Genomic DNA, 21781 nt, shown 5'->3' with positions numbered 1-21781 from the left:
GTAAAGAGGTCCCAGGCCCCAGAAAGCCTTGTGGATGATACAAAGGGTCTTGATCCTGATCCTTGCAGTCACTGGGAGCCAGTGGAGAGATTTTAGGGCTGAACAGATGCAGTCCCTGAGCTTGAGGCCAAGGAAGTCTTGCTGTCCTATTCTGGATTAGATGAAGGGGGTGAAGCAAGGAAAGAGGCAGGTTGAGGAAGAGGCTATTGTAGTAGTCCAGACTAGAGAGAACAAGGGCTCTGGAGACATTGAGCTTCTGGGGAAACGTAAGGAAAGGTAGAATACCCCTGAGGAGATGTAACTGAAAATTGGACTTTCTGGTAAGATCCATGATGTGTGGAGAGAAAGAGGAGTCAAAGTTGATCCCAAGGTTTTTTGCCTCACAAGTGGGTGAGGGGAGAGGAGAGGACCCAGGGAGATGGGCCAGAGTGGGGGGGGGGCAAGGTGCAGGAGTCCCAATGAGAAGGATCTCTGTCTTACTGGCATCAAGGCAGAGATCATTGGCAGAGCAACATGCCTAAATGGCTGTCAGGCCGTCGGGCATGAGGGGGGTGGGGAGGTGCACAGAGGATGGCAGCTTGAAGGAAATTGTGTACTGATTAAGCAAGGAATATGGACAATGTTGGCTGGGTTATGTTTTTCTGGTTGTTAGGGCTGTCTATTTCTACTCGGCTCATCGGTCTCTTCTCTGGGTCTCGAGGAACCCAATTTTTTCTTTGCAGATTCTTTGACAGCTACAAGACTCCTGTATTCCTTATTGCCCCAGATAGAACAATTCCAATTTCCAGCTCAATGTTCTGTATCGGGGACAAGATGGATGACAGGGGTGCTCGTGTCCGTTACCCTACCTCCTTTTGTAGTAGGGTCATTAATGAGCAGATCTGATATCTTTGGGTTGCAATGAGCTCTTGATTGGTGTTCTGCAGAGCTTTTTCGGGTGGTGGTGGGGGGGTTCTACCTCCCGTGTCTTATTTCTTCTGCCCTTTTGTATTTTGGAGGTCATGTGTGAGGGAGATGTGTTTGAGGTAAAGCTAGCACAATTTTCCAGTCGAATTTGCAATTTCATTTGTTTGTCATTTGAGTCTTCTTTTTCTTGGGTCACTGCGGTGGTTGTGCCGATTTTCAAACGAGGGAATAGAGAAGAGCCGGGTAATTATAGACCCATTGCCCTATTGGATATAATAGGTAAAATTTTCGCAACTCTTCTCCTGCACCATTTCCAAATTTGGGCTAGAACCTCTCTGGCCTATGATTCTTTCCAAATGGGATTCCTAAAGAAAGGGAGAACGTCAGTCAACATCCTAATCCTCAATCTCATAAAAGCCAAGGTAAAGCAAGGGTCTCCTACGGTGTTCCTTGCGTTTGTAGACTTATCACAGGCCTTTGATAAAGTTGACAGGCGGATGCTGTGGAGCAAACTTAAAAAATGGAACTGCCCAATGGAAATGTTAGATCCGGTGATGGCCCTGCACACCAACACGTCATTAAGAGTATGTTTAAACAACCAAGGCCTTCTGTCTAAAGAGATACCAGCGGAGAGAGGAGTTAAACAGGGCTGCCCTCTGGCCCCGGCACTATTTATTGCCTTTTTGGGAGATATAAAAGACTCAGAAACACCAGCTAAAGCGTTCCCTCCCAAATTGGGTAAGGTAAATATATCGCGTCTTCTCTACGCAGACGATTTGATATTATTAGATCAAACCCAAATTGGCTTACAACGCCAACTTACAAGCCTGCCGCAATACATGGAGCGAAACAATCTGAAAATAAATAAAACAAAAACGAAAATAGTGATCTTGGGGAAAAGTGCCAAGATGACCCGTCCAGGGTACAAATGGGTGTTGGACAAATCTGAAATCGAAGTGGTCTATAGTTTCAAATATCTAGGAGTTCAGACCACTCAGCAAAAGAAGCATCTATGCAGACCATCCTTTGGGGAAAAGCAAAAAATCTTGCTGTTCAAATGAAAGTCATCGACAGAAAATATGGCAAATTTTCATTAAGTCCGGTGATAGCATTCTACAAAGGGAAAATTTTCCCAACACTGACTTATGGCATGGGGTCAACACTAAGCATGCCAAACGACATCTGGTGGAAGCTAGAGAGTTATGCCTGGAAGACAGTCCTAGGACTCCCAAACTCAGTTTCAATGGATCTCATCAGAAGAGAGCTTGGACTACTCTCTCTGGAAGCGACAGTGACCCAAAGCGCAATGCAACTCTACAGGAATACTCTAATGGCAGATAGTCCACCCATATACAAGATCACAGCAGCAGAAATAACAAATCGCCACTTAATCATTCTCAACAAATGGACAGACAGGCTCAAAGAAAAGCTTTCTGAGATCGCATGCACAGAAGACGACTTGAAAACAAATCCAGTAAGAGTGAAATCTAAACTCCAGGCTCAAGACTGGATAATGACCCTGGAGAAAGCGCATGCAAACAAACTGACAAGAGATCTTCCACCTAACTTTAACAGACTGAAGGAGTCGGTGGCATACTGCACGAAATTCCCAAACAAACATCTAAGGAAAATGTACATGAGAGCGCGATTCAATCTTCTTTCGACACGTGAAATCATGGCGATCCGGGTGCAATCCAACGACGAAGCTTGTCTCTGTAAGGAACTATCCAAATCAGAAACAATAAAGCATCTCTTAATGCACTGTTCAGAGTTGACAAACGTAAGAGCCACATACCTACACAACCTTCGTACAAACCATTTAGAACTGCTTGAAGATGAAGACTCAACTTGGTGGAATAGGTTGATGTCAGGGGAGAAAACAAAGTGGACTATAGCGTCTGTAAAAATCTTGGAAAGCGCTTTTGAAATGATCACCTTACGACCCACTTTGGTGACCAATTCTGAAGACCAAAGTGTGAGGGAGTTACCCTAACAAGAGACTGGCAGTGATACAGCTCCCCTTGCGATCTCTCGCCGATAACTGTGTGAAAACAGCGCCTGTTGCCTCGGTATTTTCTATTATGTGGCTCTTTAGAGACGAGCAACAAGAGTTTTGTAAAAATTGCTAATGTAATTAAATACAAAGTCAAATAAAAAAAATAAATAATTCCAATTTCCAGCTCAATGTTCTGTATCGGGGACAAGATGGATGACAGGGGTGCTCGTGTCCGTTACCCTACCTCCTTTTGTAGTAGGGTCATTAATGAGCAGATCTGATATCTTTGGGTTGCAATGAGCTCTTGATTGGTGTTCTGCAGAGCTTTTTTGGAGGGGGGGTGTGGGGAGGGGGGGGGTTCTACCTCCCGTGTCTTATTTCTTCTGCCTTTTGTATTTTGGAGGTCATGTGTGAGGGAGATGTGTTTGAGGTAAAGCTAGCACAATTTTCCAGTCGAATTTGCAATTTCATTTGTTTGTCATTTGAATCTTCTTTTTCTTTTAACTCAATTGATTGGCCAAGGTCTGGAAAGCAGCTCCTCTTTTTCACGTAACTCGGAGCATGGCCGTTTATATGAATACTGGTTGTTGATGTTCATCACATTTTAGTGGTGTAAAAAAGGGTACAAACAGGCCAGAGGTTTTTTCCCCCACTTGTGACAACTTGAGATATCAGGAACCATCATAGGTTGCGAGTATAATGCAGTGGCCATAGTCTAGAGCACATTCTGGGATTGGATGCTGTGGCAGTGTACTCTTTGAAGAAGTTTATATTGTGAGATGTTACAAGTGGGTTGTGAATTGCAAACCAAGTGCTTGGGCTTGGATTTTATCTACTTAACACTTTTTTTTTGTTTAACACGCGAGGTAGAAGGGGTTTGATAGCCCTTTGAAGTCAGGAACTTCAACCTTACGGCCAAAAACGGCCTTTACTAGATGCAAACAAAACCATTAACATTTCCTCTATCAACCCAGACAATTCCCCGGGGTGTTCAGGTTTTGGCTGCAGGTTTTAACACACATTCATGGAGTTAACTAGAATTAATATGAAACAAAAGCATAAGCTTTGCATGTTGGGCAGCATGCATAGCAATAAGAAATCTGTTGGGAAATGATTTGGGGGATCACCCCCGATTTGTTGCGATTTGATAATGCACTGCAACCATCTGTAAAGTCTGTCTTTACGCATCTTCTAATTATGTTTCGTGAGGGAGACGCAATGTGTGTTGCACTGTCGAAATCGAAATAATATTATACCTCCTATCGCATTGTTTGAATGTATGTTGGCCTACGCCAAGTTGTCTAAAACATTGTGTAAATAGATTCCGCGGCAAGGTCTTGACCTTAATGTACTGTGTAAATCGCCATCTTGGATTTAGCCGCCATTTTAGGTTCTCTTGTAGTGTGGAAGTCACCCTGAACATCAAAATGGAGGCCGAATGACATTTCGAGTGGGATTCTGGCCGTTGTGACCTCCGCACACATGAATAAGTAATATGCCTGCAGGCCACTTGTTGGGGTCGCGAACTGAGACCTTGTCCTATCCCTGACCTATGTGTAAATGAACAACTCTATCAGCGAAACTGATCGAAATGCATACATTATGGGATTGACCTGGCAACGAACTCCAGGCCTGGTCCTAAGAATGGTTAACCCGCGAGGGGGTTGGCCAGAGCTGGATAAAAAGTATAAAAACCTGAGTATCCCAATGTACGGTCTCTCACACTAACACGGCGAACTACCGTTGATAGTTTGTTCTGTTACTCTGAGGGCCGAATAGCTATCCGTTTGTCAATTGACTTTTTGGTAATTGTTGTAGCTTTTGAATAAAGCACTTTGTATGTTCTTTGTAACCTGTGTTGGTGTGTTTCCTTTGGGCTGCCCGGCCTCATATAAATTTCTCTGTTTCCACAGCACTGAGGTATGCTTGGGTAAACTGGGACCCAAAAGTAGCTGTGGAAATGTTTCTCAAAGTGGCCTCACATTACGCCGTGGGAGTAAGCCCAACCGCTTTAAGTAGTGTTCCAGAGGGGATTCTCGCACACGAAACTTTGAAAAAAATTTGCCACAATTAGTGAATTTTAAAGGGCTTTTACCCGTATATACACGGATTAAAATGTAATTTACTTCAAAGGGTTGTGGGGAATAAGGAGAGATGGAATGAAGAGGTTGAGGTGCATGAGCTAGGGGTAAAGAAAAGCAAAAATCCTGACTACCCACATATAAGAGGCCCTTGGTGTATGGTTCCCTTAGGCAAGCCCACCCGTGGAGGTATGCAACCATTGAGGTTTGGTTAAAAAATGGAAAAAAAAAAAATGTTGGGCCGGGGGTTGGATTTGCCTCTGGATGTTTCTGTGCATCATCATCATCATCATCATCAAGGGGTATCATTGGTGCACAGGTAGGTAGGACAGTCAGCTTGTGGGCGCAGAAGGCCAGTGAATGGCATGTTGTAAATTGGACATAGAGGATTGGATTTTTCTGCTGGAGTCTTTTTTGTTGTCCACAGATTTAAAAAGTGGCTGTTGCAGTACTTAAATAAGCGCTACGCTTATATTTATGGGAACTATTAAACTCTAAATGTGCATACATTGTTTCCCCTGCTGGTTGAATTGCTGCCTGTGATTAATGTGTTCATCCTGTGTGTGCCAATGTCTTTGTAGCCCTGCTTGTTGGAGCGCACTAGAATATGCATATTACTTTTCAAGCAGCCGCAGGACATTGCCTACTCCTATTGAGGACTTTGATAGTGCAAGGGATGCAGAGTACTTCTAGAAGAGCGTAAATCCACTGCACTTGGCTTTTTTAAAAATTATTATTTTATTAGAGTGTTTGATTTTATTTATTTTTTATTAAATCACTGGGACCTGCATACATCGCATGGAAACTCAGACGACGCCGGTCTACCCAGATCAGTTTGTAAGAGACGGTGCTGGTCTGCAATGGCTCTTCCAACACATTTCCAAAGCGAGCAGAGACATGAGCACTGCTCTTCGCCCTGCATTTCGCACTGCTCCCCAGCTCATGAGGGAGCAAATAAACGTTGCGATAATAATGGAAAAATCCATGAAGTCACAGTTCCACGGCATTATACGAATATGGCTGCAAATCTCGCCATCAACATGCTTGTCCACCCAAACCCTACCCCGACCGCTCTTCCTCATCAGAATACACCTTGCATCTTTGCTCAATGTCAGGGCTGCATTTCACATGGGGCTGGTTAGCCAAGGTTTCCTGCTCTCAGAAGGGCTCCACGTGTTGATGTCCGTTTTCTGTAAAGCAGGCTGCAATCACAGGCGGGATGAACTCTGCAACTTGATAAACACACATTCATTGACACGCAGGCAGCGACGCTGGAAGGAGCACCCTACCTTTCCAATGCGCTTGCCCTCCACGGCCAAGGCCTTCATCTTCGAGAAGTAGTGGTAGTAGGTGGCCACATAGGTGATGATGGATTTCTCATCTGGCTGGTCCACGTTGACGTCTGAAAAGGAGAAGCAAGCAGAGTCAACCACCATCTTATCCAATGTTTCATAGCTCTCTGTAATTGAAATCGACGCAATCAAAAAAAAAAAAAAACATTGCAGGAAAACAACGAAGACACAGTTCGAAGCAGAGACAACTACAAAGGCACACATGGAAAACAGGTATTTAGATGAGTGGTAGTGTTACTGAAGAGCCTCGAACCAGTGGGAATGTTCATAAGAGCAAATAAAACAAAAACAAAAAGGCAGACCTTAGCAGCTAAGAAAACCACGCAGAGGTGCCAACCCAGTGTCAAGGGGTTACATTCTACTCCATTACAGTGTCCTAAAAGGTATAAAGAACCAAGTCTACTTGTATGTGACTGCTCTCTGAAATTGTATCTTAAGCCCCGGTCCTAAAATATTGATTATTTATATAGCGCTTTCACTATAGCGCTGTGCATATAACATTTTTATAGATAATGTTTATTACCCAACCCAAGTTGATACTGATGTATAGAGCGAGTGGGGTTCCTGCCTGCGACCTGCAGATCCCACACAGATCTGAGCTAAGCTATCTTACTGGCTGTATCTGTAAAATAGAACGTATTAAACTAATATATTTTATTTTAGCACTTGTTAACGCTCAGACCCGTGAGTATCGCGGCGTTGCAAATAGGTAACGGATTTAATAACGGGTGCTCCAAAAAGGAATAAGTTTAGGGCAGAATTATTTTCCAATTGACCAAAAAACGCAGAAAACTGCGGTTAAACCACTAGAGGGCAGCATGAACTCAAATACAATCTATGTGCAGGCCTACGTGGTACAGATCCCCGTGTCTGCATTGGTGAAACCTTTGCACTATCTACAATCACAGGGGCGTACTTTACACAGAGGGAAAAAACTGAGGATATGTGCCTCACCTCGTGAAGGTGGGAAAAACAACATTAAAAAGAAGATACCCCTGTCAGAACACAGTGTGTGCCCGGTCCCCTCTTCGAAAGTAACCGGCTCCACTCCCACCCAGTGGGAGGTTGAGAAAGGTCGCGAGGGGGGCTTCTGGGACAGAAGGCATCTTCCCGTCCAGTCCAATTATAAATTTCTTCCACCACACGCGACGGCAACCATAACTTCGACACCACAAAAGCTGCCTAGTGACCTGAGGCATGAGAGCATAAGAACGTTCCCGGTAGAGGCGACCACCTGAGGAAAGCACTGTAGTGGTCCAAGTGAGCAGTGGGGAGCAGTGCTCCTCTACTTTTTAAATTACGTTTTACAGCTCCTATAATTTTCTTTTAAAAAGAAACCATTCCGGAAAGGTTTCGTTTTAAAATGAAGGTATCGGAAGAAGTTGAAACGTGCACTTTCAGTGCTCTGCACTGAACGTTCCCTTAAAAAGCAGGTGTAAGTGTTTAGGGGTTTGTATTGTGTGTGTGAGCGGTGTGGTGATGGTATTTGTGAGGCGTGGGTGCCGGATAGCAGGGAACATAATTCCACTACTACTTTTCGTACACTTCGACCACGGTTAAGCAATTGACCCAAATTAATGTTGCCTGGTAGTTCCATAGGGATTACCAAGAACCAATTAATACAATGACAGGGAATGAAGTGAGATACCCGGAAGTAAATGTATTATCTAGGGCCGGTTCACAAATAACAACGCAGCGTTGGGACCATCCATAAAATATCTCATATAGAATAAACATGCAACCTCAATACTCCATACGTGTGCAGTTTAATTGATCAGAAGTGCATTGCTCCACAAGGCAGGTCAGGTAGCGAATAAGCCAACTAAGATAACTGACCAAGTTGGAAAATTAAAAAATGCTACAGACCGCCCTGAATGCAAGATAAGTCTCCTCAAATAAAACCTTTGCCGAGTTATGAAAATGTCCACTTCGTGAAGACATCCCCCTCTCCATGAATGAATCTATCCAAGGCATGCACGCATCAGAATTAAAAAGAAAGATAATGCCATGGTCCTAAGACCTGCATGTGTGTGGCAACTCCCATGATTTGTGGCCGAATTTAGGCTCAATATAATCAGGGAGCGCAGTAGAAGGAAACCTAATAAGGATATAAAGTTCTCCCGAACTGAGGCAATTTTCACAGGGACATTCCATAGGGGCACCCGCATTCCTTACAATTGTGCCATGAATTTATTTTGAAATAGGTGACCATGTGCTGGGGTGATAACGTATCGGGCAGCCCAGGTGGCCGATTCATTTAGAAGAAATCATTAGTGCAAATAAATGGCACAGTAAGGAGGCTAATCCAAAGGCTTTAAAGTATGAACGGTCCTCCCCCACAACTAACAAACCTAACAATATCAGAAAAATGGATTGGAGGGTGAGGTCGTGTTGGAGGTGTGAGGTCCTTACCCTCGGGGTCCAGGAGCTTGGTGAGCCCCAGTTCTTTCTCGGCCACATTGAAGGCATTCTGCAGGTTGTAGTGAGCATTGGACTTCTTCAGGGTGTCAAACTCAATCACGTCCGGTCTGGAGGTAAAAGAAGCGGAGGGAACAAGTCAGGCATTTATACATCTCCTTCAACAGAAGAGTACGTTGCTGTTTGCAAATGGAACACGTAAGTAAAGCATTAGAGAAGTTAAGACACCATCAAATATACCTGAAGTAAAGCGGTCACTCAATATGGTCACCATACATCATGTACCATACACTTTGTATGTGCCAGAATGAAAGGAGCGCTGGGGTGAGGTCACTGGTGTTAGCTTCCCAGTCCTGGCTGCCAAACTTTGGAACACCGTGCCACTTACCATTAGAAATCTCCCTTCACTGAACCTATTCAAACACAAAGCTAAGCTTTGGTTAGTTACCACACCGGACGGGTCTTCTTTGAATATCTGATTAGCACTTTTCACGGCCTGCCCGAGTATAGATGCTTCGCTTGTACTTTATTGCCTTATGTAAATGACTGATTGCAACCTGACTTATTGTAACAGAACTATAACCTTGCTATTCCTGTAATTATTGCTGGAAGATATGCGCCCGGTTGCTCTCGGGCCTGGTCTGCGCTATACAAATAAAATAAATACAAATACTGGAAACAAGTGAAGGCGAGGGAGATGATAGCAATGCCCAAACACATGAGGAATCCATGGACTAGGTATGGGTGTTTTGTACGGTTCCCCTCACTGCTTACCAGGAGGGCCAACTCATCACATGTCGGGTATAGTGGTGGTGGCGCTCAGGGAGTGAAGTGGTAGAAAGAACTTTATTCTAGTCAAGACTTTAGATTGATCAGTTCTTGAACACATCCAAGCTACAAAATAAAAATAGCCCAGAACAGGTGCCTGCTGGGTCCTTATTTCATCTAAGATCCTCATTGGTAATGGAGGAGGCACAGCGCCCTCCCCCATCTGCAACCCTGCCCCGCTTACACTGAATTTCTTTCAAAAACCTTCTACAGACCCATCTCACCCAGCCAACTACCACCCCATATCCATCACCCACTTCCTTGGGAAACTCTTGGAGAAGCTGGTCCTCCGCCAACTGACTCAGCACACTGAACTTGTTAGTTGCCTTCACGACCACCAATCTGGATTCCGAGCCTCCAGAGGCACGGAAACTGCTCTCCAGAAAACCCGTGGGAGACTGCTTGCATCTCTCGACTCCAACTTTCCAGCTGCTCTCATTCTACTTGATCTCTCTCTGCATTTGATACGGTCAACCACTCCATTCTCATAAAACGGCTCCATGACACCTTATGAATCTTGGAGCAGGCGGTAGACTGCGGAGCAGGAGCTGGACTGGCTGACTACCTTGCTCAGCAGGCTCCCTCCTATGGAACAGCCCCCAATCCCTGTCTTTCGTGGCGAGACTGATTTCCTGAAATTCCGGAAGCTCCTCAAGACTTTCCCTTTTTACCTCCTCCTTCCCTTCATCCTTCCGCTGCTAACCCCCACAGATCTTGAGATTGGCAGCCTGGGGCCTTATGTGTCTACTTGGTCCCCATCCTCCAACAAATAATCGCCTTCAGCCGCTGCCTACTTGCAGGCCTTGCGTCGGCACCCAGTGGCATATGCCAACTCAGGCTTACACTTATTTATTGCAGCTGACCACTCACCTAGGCACTTACAGCTGCTAACTCCCTGGCACTTCCCTCCTGGTACACCTTGCACTTATCCCCCCCAACCCCTTGTCCCGCTTTCTGCACTTTCTAAATGCTCACAAGGACTAGTAGGTCCGACTATCTTTCATTGTTATATTTGACTTTTATTTATTTAACATTTATATAGCGCACATAACCCAAAGGCATCTAGGCAGGCACTTTTAGCTTAAGAAACCTGTTACAATGGGTGCTTATTTCATTCCCATGTTCCCTCCCAGTTTTCCCCTTGGGCGCTTTGAAACACAATTTACTTTGTTTATAAGCACCTTACAAATGCACAAGAAAATAATATATCCCTGTAGCCTGCCAACCAGTGCCTGTGCCCAGGCTAATGATTGATGAGCAGTGAAGCTAGCAGCGAGGGGTCTAGGGAATATCAGCTAGCAGCGAGGGGTCTAGGGAATATCAACTTTTACCAACAAAATGATGCCTTTACAAAACGGATCGACTGAGTGTCGGTCAGCAAGGTCAACACTCAAGTCAGCCATTTAACAAAAGACATCGACTTGTTTGCTTTTCAGTTAGTCTGCATTTATGCACATGGACGGCGTCAGGGCACGTCAACCCTTTCCACTGAAAGGGGCGTCAGGATGGGTTAGGGGGCAGAAAACTGCTCCCATATTGCCAGTCAGCAGCCTAACAACACAGCAATATATTATTTTATAAATTACTTACGTTCTGGAGCTTTCAGTGTGCACTTTGCAGTGCTTGCCTTACAAAGTTGCATTTTGCTGGAGGCCGTCACATCCTTTGGGGAAAACAATAATGTGTTAACACCTTGTTGCCTTTGAACAGTGGTTCCTCCACGCCAGCTACTTGCTTACAAAGAGGGATGTATATCCTGATGCATAGCTAGTCAGTGGGTATTCAGTGTTTCAGATTCCTGCTGGCTCGCCGTCTAGTGATAATTGGCAGCTATTAACCTTGGCTTTATCTCCTTCACAATGTATGCCCCCCCCATGGGTGCCTCAGACTGCTCTCCGCTCTAAGCAAGAGGGGGCAAGGAGCCCCACCACACATCTTCAGTCGGGCCTGCACATGGAAGACTTTGCAAAAGCGGGTGACGGTCCAAATCAATCATGGATCCTCTGTATGCTGTGTTTGCACAGCAGAAGGAATACAAAAAGCACAACATGGCTAAACCGTACATGTGCACCAAGAAGTACAGCAGTACACCCTGCGTCACAGGTGACAGGGCCCTTGTGCTGGGCCATTTGGACACGCCCACCTGAAAATGATAGGACTTCTGTGCAAATCATTTTAGGTCTCGCAGATGGTTAGGGCCACGTTGTTGGTGCACTACAACATGTGGGCCAGTACCTCTGTGCCTGGAAGGGTTTTAGGGTGGTTCAACCTGTAGTACCGAGCTATGCGCAAGTCTTCCCACTTGTAGGCTTCCTCCCATAGAGCAAGATCAGGAACCAGCACAGTAGGAAGGTACCCAGTGTGCATGCACCAAGCTTCACAACCGTGCACAGGCTGCAAGGACGCACACGCTAACATTATTATAAGGCTATGCCGCTTGCATCACAGACTATGTCCATTTCATGGTGCTTGAGGACCTCCCCATCTCCTGCCTTGTTCGTCCCACACAAAATACAGGCCAGCATTAGAAAATCGGGTGTGCGTCCCATGAACTAAACACGCCTGTAAAACAACGGAGTGACTACCTTGCCAGACGCTTCTGAGGGCAGCTCTTGCTAGAGTAAACATGGTCACAGAGTTACTAATGGCAGAGAACGGCCTTGCTCCTGCTCTCACACCATTAACAAGAAAAGAATCAATGCTGGGAATCTTCATTGTGAAGTTTCAATTAGCGGTGACAGCTATCAGGGACATGACCCCCAGGGATCAATTAAAACGATCGGCCTAGAAAAGGCAGAGTCTGCACTGGCCACCAGAGACTGAGAACTATACTGTACTATGAAGATAGCGGAAAACAATTCCTGTTTCATAGTGCCACAGTCCTGCAGTTGAATTAGTTGGTTTATACCCTACATATTGATGAAAAGGCTGAGGCCCTGCCTGGATTCAAAGATGGGGCAATCCTGCCTTGCAGGCTTGGTGTCTGCTGGGCCCTATGGCACAAATTCTCTCTGCAGTGGCCACCAAGGGCATACTCCATGTCAGTACTTTTCTTTAGGAAGTTCCCCTGAATGGCGGTTTGCGACTGGGCCATCTACTGCGTGCACCCACTTTGTGGGGGGCTTAGAGGGAGGAGATTGGTCCCCAAAACTATTGTCCTGTAGTGCATAGGCAGTGACCCACGGCTCAAAACAAGTTAGACAGTGTGAAGTTTAATCCATTTCAAAATGGCCATCAGTGCTTCACACAAGAAATATGGTAGCAAGGTTTCCTGGGTGATAAAGGGACACAGTTTCCTGTAGCACCGTATAAAAGACCAGCCAGAGTCCATGCATGACCACGATCCTTGTAATTCGATAATGTGGTTTGCATCTTTCAGATGCCTTGGATTTCATATCCTTTGAGATTCTTCAGATATCAATTTAGAATATTTCTTGTGGAATTGTGCCCCTTGTTTTTCCCCTCGGTAAACGTGCAGTTGGCCTTTTGGTATGGTTTCCGGTAAACCTTCATGCACCATCCGTTACTCCATATACTGAGGCTATGGGAATAGGAAGACTAACTTGCCAGAAAAGGCAAGGAAATGTGCCTGGGTAAGACCCATCAACAGTAAACTGCTCATCTCAGTCTCAGGAGGTGGGGGTGGGGAGTCCTCAAACTACATGATCAACATCCTCTTAGGTCTCTCTTTGACGAGAACATGCTGCAATGCAACAATTTGTTCTGAAAACGCTACACATCTCATTTCACAACACTCCCCACACCGAATCCTACCCCCTTAGCACAAGTCCACTAAACACCAATTCTTAGAGCAAACCACAGATAGTCAGTTTTGTAATCTGTACTAGAGCACCAGCCACCATTAGACTGCATATCCATTTTGATCACAACTGCCCAATGGGGCATGGCTTCTTCGCAAGATCCAACCTCCTCAAACTAGAACATTCGCCAGCTACAAATCATCCAATACATTTGAGCATTCCACCTCTCGCCAGACCGTAAATCTGCTCGACCACCAGGACGCACCTCTACCAGTCTGCAGCTTCTTCCACTGGACCATAAATTACCAAGGAATACACATCCTATTTGGCTGCACTTCCAAATCATTTTACTCAAATTAGAAGATGCCAAGACTACAAAAATCAAACCTATAATACCAGACTTCGAATCCTACACAGCACATTCACAAGCAAACAACCTGTCCCTACCACGTTAGAAAACCAGTTTGACTTAAACTGGCCCTGCAAGGTTAAACCTATTGCACAAAACATTTCCAGTAGGATCACATGTCATACATTAGATTTGGCCTCCTTGTATATTTGTATTTAAACGCCCACAATCATTCCCTGGGACAACACATTCCTTTTCCCCCCCAAAATATATTCACTGCACACAAATATTTGTAAAAAGGAACATTCTAATGGCCCAGACCTAAGTGACCACGAACACAGTTGGTATCACACAGGACAAAAAAATGGGAGGACTTTGTTAGTCAGGCCACTCAAAACCAATGTTGACCTTGAAAGTGAACGAATAGGCCTGACTATCTCCACAAGCACCCAGAACTAATCATATCTTGGTAATGGACAACTTAAACGTAACACAGAAGATAAGATACTAAACAATTGCACTGCCAGCAAAGGTCGAAAATCGAAACCAATTGGTTGCAGCTAGGAGACAAGATGGGTGTCATGTAGCAAGTAACACGAATCTGAACTTATTTGCAGCCATTGAGTCTTCGAAGCAACAGTCAATCCTCTGTATCGGCAGAGTAATAAGAAAACAACAGCAGAGAATAGAAAAATTGGCCGTTTATGAAACAACCAACTAGCATTCCACTATCGGGAAAGCCTACGGATGGCCAATGGTCGCTACCAAAATAACATTTTGATAAATATATAAGCCATGCATACATTCGTTTTTAAAAAACAGATTAGCACAGTTTGGTAATTAAAATGTTCTTGATTAGCAACAAACCCATTTGATTATGTAATGAAGGTATGGTATAAAATAGTAAGACAGACGTGATCACAGTTCAAGGATGTTTATTGAAATTCAACTGTGTTTGAAAAATGCCTTTCTAATCCTAAATCTAAAGAAGGGAGCATGCTACGACCATCAAATAACACAGTCCTGGTGGTGTCTTGTTAAAATAAAAGGGCCTATACTAATACACTTATTGCCAATCCTCATTTCTAAATACAAATAGTGTGGGTAACATTGTTATGCAAAAGAAAAAGAAATTATATGTGTTAGGATATTGAAGCCATTGGCTTCCCTTTACCACGTTTTCAGCACGGGACAAGGCAGCACACTCAAGCTTAGCAGAGTTTCTGGCTTCTCTAGCACGAGGATGCAAATCAAATCTCAGTATCAGGACCTTCTGTACCAAAGTACCCTCGCCATTCAAAGTCTTACTTCAGAGGGCCCGATGAGACAAACATTTAAAAGTTCCTTTCTCCTCAGGATTCTCATGTACAACTTCTTGGGTGATTTTCAATTCGCCCTGGGTCCCGCTCCGCTGGGCGCACACCCACCTTTATGCAAAAACCTTCTTAGGTGATTCACTGTTCACCCCAGACCCCCCTCTGCTGGGCTCAGAACCACTGGACACAAAATCTTCAATTGGCTCACTCGGCCGGGCACGGACCAGATGTGTGCATTCTTCCAAACGTTCTCCATTTCATCAAAATCAAAGACTTGACTGTGAACAGGATTTTGCTTGACCCATCGCAGGTCCATTTTGATTCACATTTATTCGTTCACTTTCAAATAATCTCCCTCCGTTGGGCTTGCATCAAATGCATCTACTTTCGTTACTCCTCAGCGTGATACTTTACAAAACCTCAATTGAGCACCCACGCGATGCCGGACAATGCTGTCGAAGGTATTGTAGTTTGCTTTAAAGTTTAATCACTCATCAGCAGTTTAACTTCACTCGCATATCTTATCACACTGGTTTTAACTATGTTCGTTCCAGCGCTCTCCATAGAACGTTGCCGCTTGCAACCTTGGCTTCAACACAGACCGGTCTTGTATCGGTATCCCCAACTCACCGGCTGTGTTGTTTTCACTGAAGCAGCTTTGTTCTTGGAGCCAAGGACAGTACAACAGTAGCTGGTGATTCTCCCCGCCTTGATTATTGACACGGGAGGGCCCCGGGTATCTCAAACACACAATGCAGGACTCTTCAGCCTGTTTTCCCGGTGCTTATGATTGCAATCTCGAGGACTCATGAAAGCAACGGTTCCTTGTCGAAAAGGTCAAGGGTATTTCCTTCTCGTGATCCCTTTCTGTTTCGCCATCTTTCATCTCTCGTTAAACTGCCATTTTGGAACTGCTGTTTTCTCGTGCGTTTTGCCCCACTCAGAGTGTGCGCTCGTGTGCCGCCTTTTATCCGTCTGGGGAAGTGTAATGGAAGTCAGGTGTGAGTGATTGTCGATAATTGCCCGACCTCGCCATACCACGGTATTGGGACATGTCGGTACTAGTGGATGAGACACCTTCTGGTTTCTCACAATTAGCAATGTTGCACTAATATTTGCAAGGTCACCAGAAGTTATTTTTATCCAAGACATAAAATGATTAAATGTAAAAGGTTAGCTACATAAATGGACAGAAATAAATCAATAGATATGATGAAAAAGCTTTAAAAACAGTTTTCCCAGTTCTCTCTCGCAGGTGCTATATATAATGGAATCATACAGCAAAGAGAGCTCTAGAGGGCTGCATGTTAGTGCAGTAGATCTGTAGATGTACAGACGATGGAATTATTGATCACTACTTTGCATCAACATTTAATTAGCTTTGTGGATTAATTATGCAAGAGGTAAGGGACTTAGCGGGGATGGCGCAGCAGGCAGAAAACTGGGCAAACTAGGTAGAATATTGTAGTTTGCAGCAATCTCACTTTCAGGGTAGTTGGTATAAAGCAACAGGGTGATGAGATAGGATGTCAAGGGGTATGGGATCAGCTCAAGGGTTGAGCACCAGTTGCACAAAGGTCTGCAGCCAGCATGTTACAGAACTAGTTTTAGCATCAAAAGCAGTTGGCTGTGTGATACGTTTCATTTTCAAAAGTGTTCACTAGACAAAATGATGCATTTTCCGCCACAATATGAAATAGTTGACGCTCTGAGATTTGCAGACAATGCAGCGTTTTACAGTAGCAATACTGTAATTAAGCATTATGCAACAACTTATAGTTTTAGGAGTGAAATTGCAAAATAAAAGTAAACACATACTGGTCTTTGCCAAACAGGATGTAGTTTGCTTAATAAAAGTATCATCCTGAGTACTTCTGGATTGAAATTATTTGAAAAAGAAAAAAATTCTTACCTAGCACTCACTTGGCCTTTGGCACTTAAGAGTGGAGGAGACGATTACTGCTGCACTCACTCACTCTCTCTCTCTCTCTCGCTCTCTCGCTCGCTCTCTCGCTCCCCATTAGCCTCTTTGAACTTACAGTGAACATACAGAGGGTGGAGAGAGCTGTGAAGGCAAGAGAGGAATGCAGGGAGAGTTGTGTGCTCATTGAACAGGGAAACATAAATAGCTATCTTTGCTAAACAAGTGCCGATTTAATTTTCAAACCTACAGAATTGCATAGCAAATTGCTATGCAACACCGCTTATTTTATGCCTTGATAAGAGTAACAAAGAACACAACTTTAAACATTGAAATGCCAAGAAAGACTACCTCCACATAGAAGCATCAATGGCCATCTAATGGTGCATTAGAGGAAAACTTGATTATGTGAAAAACATAAAAAATATGGGCCAAAAGAAATCCCTATTAATCAGGTCAAGTGATTCCAAGATAGTACAAGAATCACCAATCAGATGGATTACGGTTTCCTCCCAGGATACTCAAGACATCTCGGTTTGCACAAAAACCCTTCATCACAAAATTTAGTAATGCTATGCACTGACAGTATTTAAAGCAAAGTGTGAAACCATGCTTAATAAGCAATCCCACCCTCGATTTTAGAATTCCTCTAAATTGCTGTCCCTTACCCAACATTCTTCCCTTACCCAATCAGGACTACCAATCAACCAAGAGACTACCTTGAAACTTAATAATTGAATGACTAGATTTGATGTAGCCATCTTTCATACCAGACAAGTCTCCTTAAACAACATCAAAAATATAGAAGACATTCTACTGGTGTATCCGACGCTTTGATACACCATCCTAGTAATGGGCTGGTCTAAGGCGGCAACAGATTAACAAAGAAACCAGCATGTCAATCAAAAGTAATCAGCCAAGATGTGTGCAAGGTGAATATCAACGTGAAGAGTGCCCTGTAGAGTGGCCCAGGGCTAGGCCAGGCCCCAACTTCTGTTCAACCCACACTGGAAGTCACTCTCGGGTACAATAAGGTCAAGAACTAGAGCACGTTTTTTGCACACCAAAAAGTAGTTCATTTTAAAGCCTGGGGCATGCTCTGCCTTGGCCATACTCAGACACCACCACCACCCCATCTGCTTCCTTACCATACCAAAGCCCCTATTCTATGCACTCACATATCGCACTAAGAGCAGGGTTGGTGGGTGCTTTGGGGGAGATTAAGGATCAAGTATACTTTTTCTTGCAGTAACATAGTGGGCTTTTATAGAATATCCAATTGTCTGATAATGGGGGAGTAGAAGGTCTCCCTAGAAGTGTAGTCAAATGTAACACACACCAAGTATATGAGCTAAAGTTCATAACAGAATGGTTACAGCTAACCCTTTCATATGTATTACTACAAAATGCAACAAATAACCAGGGAACCGCAGAAGGATTTGTAAACCTGCTTGTCCAGGAAAGGGCCACCATAGATGGGTACCATGTCTGACATTGCATTCGAGAAAGGTTCTCATGCAACAGCCATAGTAAACAATATAGAAACCCCTCTTCCTCGGTATAGGGAAACCCCATCTCCTGGTATACGTTCAACTCGTATCAGAGGACGACGTTGCTCATACTGAAAGGAAGACCTATTTCACCAATTTGTCAATCAACATTCAGTGTCTCAGTGTACTGTGATATTTGGCTCAAACCTGGTCTCCCTCAATAAGACTATCTGCAGGTCTTTGAAGGACGGTTACCAATCTAGCAGATGGAGGGGCTTAGCTAAAGAGAACTGAAAACCACTGCTATGTCCCAAACCTGAGGCAACAAAAGAATGCTCTGTTTTTCAGCCAAGATCTCCAAGAAAGCTTTTTAAAACCAGTCCTTTGTCTGGGGTTACCAGAGTGTTGGTTCAAGTTTTTAAACAAATTCTGAAAATAATTGTTGCTGTAGATGGGCAAGCATGATTGATACATTTAAAAGTTAAAGTACAGCAGCGTTCTCAGTGCTCCAGATATGATTTTGAGGTGGGAGTATTTTACTCCTCATTTTTAAACTTAGAGTAAATATGATTTCAAGAGAGTAGAAAGGACCTTTCTCCTTTGCAAGAGTAAAATGTATGTGGCATCCAGCTGGCGTGTGCAAAAACTGTATGGAAATCATTACTATGCTACACTGTGACAGAATACACCTTTCCTTATTTCTGTAAGGTCTGGCCATTTGATCTCCTGCATATATTTAAATGTTGAAAACACAAACTAGCTAATTAAATAGTAAAGCAAACACAAATTGTATTGTGTGTTTTGTGGTTCCATAGCAGAATTGTCTTTTGATGTGTAATGAAAGTCCTCATTTCCTGGAGCTATTACTACCTAATGGTATGCCAATGTTATGATACAAAAGTGTAGAGAGGCAAGGTCTCCATGCTAAATTCTATATCTAATCTCACGTACAAATGGTTGTTTATATAGTGTTTTTGACAAAGTGCTGTACATAGAACATAATTATCACAATTATCACCAAACCAAAGTCGGTACTCCTTTATCGACCTCGAAAGGAAGAAAGGCCGAGCGCACAACTGGCAGAGCTATCTTATTGGCTAACATCCTTCAAAGGTTGGCAACCTGATTATCGACTGAGGTATAATAATCACAGTGCCAACATGTTGGACGAACCATGTATGAAGCGCTACATAAAGTTAAATACCTATCTGGATTATCACTGGGACAAGGTTTTGCAGAGATTCTATTTCAATTACAAATGTAAATTTTGTGCATTTTTGAACAGCGCTTGCACTTCCTAGAGAGGATGTTTTAATTGTAGTCTTGAAGATTCGAGAGGCTAAAACACATGTGATTGGTGTAATGACAATCACTCACCCTTATGCAAAGACTCTGCTTCCACTGACCATTTATAGTAATGTACCCCATTGACTGCCAGGTTGAATGGATGTTAACTAGACCGTGCATACTCATTTTACAAACTTTTTATATAGAGTGGGAATTAAATTAAGTGTAGAAATGATCTGCCTCCTCGTGATTATGCACACAGCACAGGAACTCTGAAAAATACAAGTGTGCAATACTGGTTTGCTTTCACTAGAAAAAAGCATAATTTGTTACAAAAGATTACTTCTCAATTGCAACTTAGTTTTCCATCTTATTAATTATACAATCCTAAAACGCTAGGAAAATAAATATGCACAGTGCTTCTGTTTGCTCCATGAGCATCAACACAGCAGAAGCTGAACGGAAAGAAACCATTCCTTTTATCAGTGTGTGCAGTTTCTTTTTTTGAAAGGCTTCAGAGAAATACATTTAGTTTCAGAGGCTTTTCTCCGTGGCTTGCAATTACACCCAAGTAGATAAAAATCAAAAGCAGCTTTCTGGTCTGTCAAGTAACGTGACCTTTGCACTGCCCTAAACGTGTGTGTAAATGTACACAAGAAAATAATAAAGCTGTCATATTTACAAGATTATCATGCGTAGAAAGGCCTATTATGCACCTTATCTGGAGGCCTGAGTGTTCTAATATTTAAGTTACTTAATGGAAAACAACCTTTTTAATATTTTTATTATTAAGATCAACAACATACATCAAACCAATGTATTGTTCTATAGATTGTAATAAAGCTTTGTGATCGGAGGGATATGGACGGCATGAAAGGGAATATGCGAGAGGAGGGACCACATGAGAGAGAGCACCCGATCGAAGGAAGACCACCTGAGAGGGGGTACCAACCGACCAAGCTGCGAGGTCGGGAGAGCACAGTCCAGATAATTAACAGTCTTGGGACCTGGGAAGACAGCATTAAACGAGACGTGGAAGAAAGGACTACTGCTGACACCGCTTACATGAGTATAGGATACGCGGGAAGAGTTTGTTCCAGCGAATGGAAAAACCGGAACGGAGGCGATTGGGCCGTCCTTCCCGACAACCGCTGGCTTACCGGGGCGGGGTTCCGCTCCAAGTGCAGCATGGACCGTGGCAAGCCGAACGCCTTCACAGCCAGACACCGGCTTCCCACGCGGTTCCTTTCACAACACGGTCGAGGCCGTACCCAGTGACGCGGAAGGCAGAGACGCGCTTCCGAGTTCACCGCCAACACTCACCTTCAGAAAGCGTCACAGAGGCCTCGAGGGTGCCAGACCTCTTCAAGACGGGGGTTCCTCGCGGGGACCAGGACTTGGCGGGCCGGGCAGGCAACCCTCCTTCAAGCCAAGAGAAAGGTGGCAGGGCTTATGGGGATATTTATAGAGAACCAAGCCAAGTCCGTGCTGATTGGCTACCTGGACCCCAACCCTTATATAAGCTAAAAGCAAATGATGGACTGGGTGTCTCTTTGCCATTCTCTTCTAGGACTTCGAGAGAGAGAGAGAGAGAGAGAGCTGTGCCCGAGACGCTGTGGGCTTACGAGGACTAGCTGCAAGGGTCGAGAATCCACATCCATATTCCAAGAAAAAGAAGAAGCATTTTTGAACTTTTTGAATTCCTGTATCCTGAATAAAGGTTTTACTTAAGTTCCACTCCTGGCTGCCTGTCCCTCATTCACAAATTTGCATACAAAAAAATGAGAGAAAGGAGAACTGTTAATCTTGTGACAAACGATAAGGACAACACCACAGGACAATTGGGTACTAGTGGCTAATGCTCAGAGGATAACTCAAGCGGTATTATCTTGCTCAAAGATGGACCGGCCACCACCAAAGCATTTTTTATCTTACGCAATTCTACAACAGCCACCGCCATACAAGGTTAAGGAACCAAACTCACATCTACATATAAAGTTTGTAGGGCCTTTAAGCTGGGGTAACCTAGTGAAGAAGATTTTCAAGAGACAAATCATTCTGTCAAAAGAAAAGCTA

The 21781-nt window shown here is 44.0% G+C and overlaps 1 protein-coding gene across 3 annotated transcripts in view; it reads right to left on the bottom strand.

Annotated features, from left to right (window-relative positions):
* The window catches only part of SPTBN2 (spectrin beta, non-erythrocytic 2), a 1293574-nt gene that overhangs the window by 731219 nt on the left and 540574 nt on the right, over nt 1-21781 (bottom strand). For all 3 annotated transcript variants that reach the window (XM_069644771.1, XM_069644772.1, XM_069644773.1), the window contains 2 exons: nt 8748-8863; nt 6273-6385 (listed from right to left, as the gene is read on the bottom strand). In XM_069644771.1, the coding sequence (XP_069500872.1) occupies nt 6273-6385; nt 8748-8863 (229 nt within the window). The remainder of the gene's footprint in view (nt 1-6272; nt 6386-8747; nt 8864-21781) is intronic.

Source organism: Ambystoma mexicanum, chromosome 2p, assembly GCF_040938575.1.
Source record: "Ambystoma mexicanum isolate Mex_15411 chromosome 2p, UKY_AmexF1_1, whole genome shotgun sequence".
In the NCBI taxonomy this organism is placed as follows: Eukaryota; Metazoa; Chordata; class Amphibia; order Caudata; family Ambystomatidae; genus Ambystoma; species Ambystoma mexicanum.
This window is presented reverse-complemented; position numbering and strand designations above follow the sequence as displayed.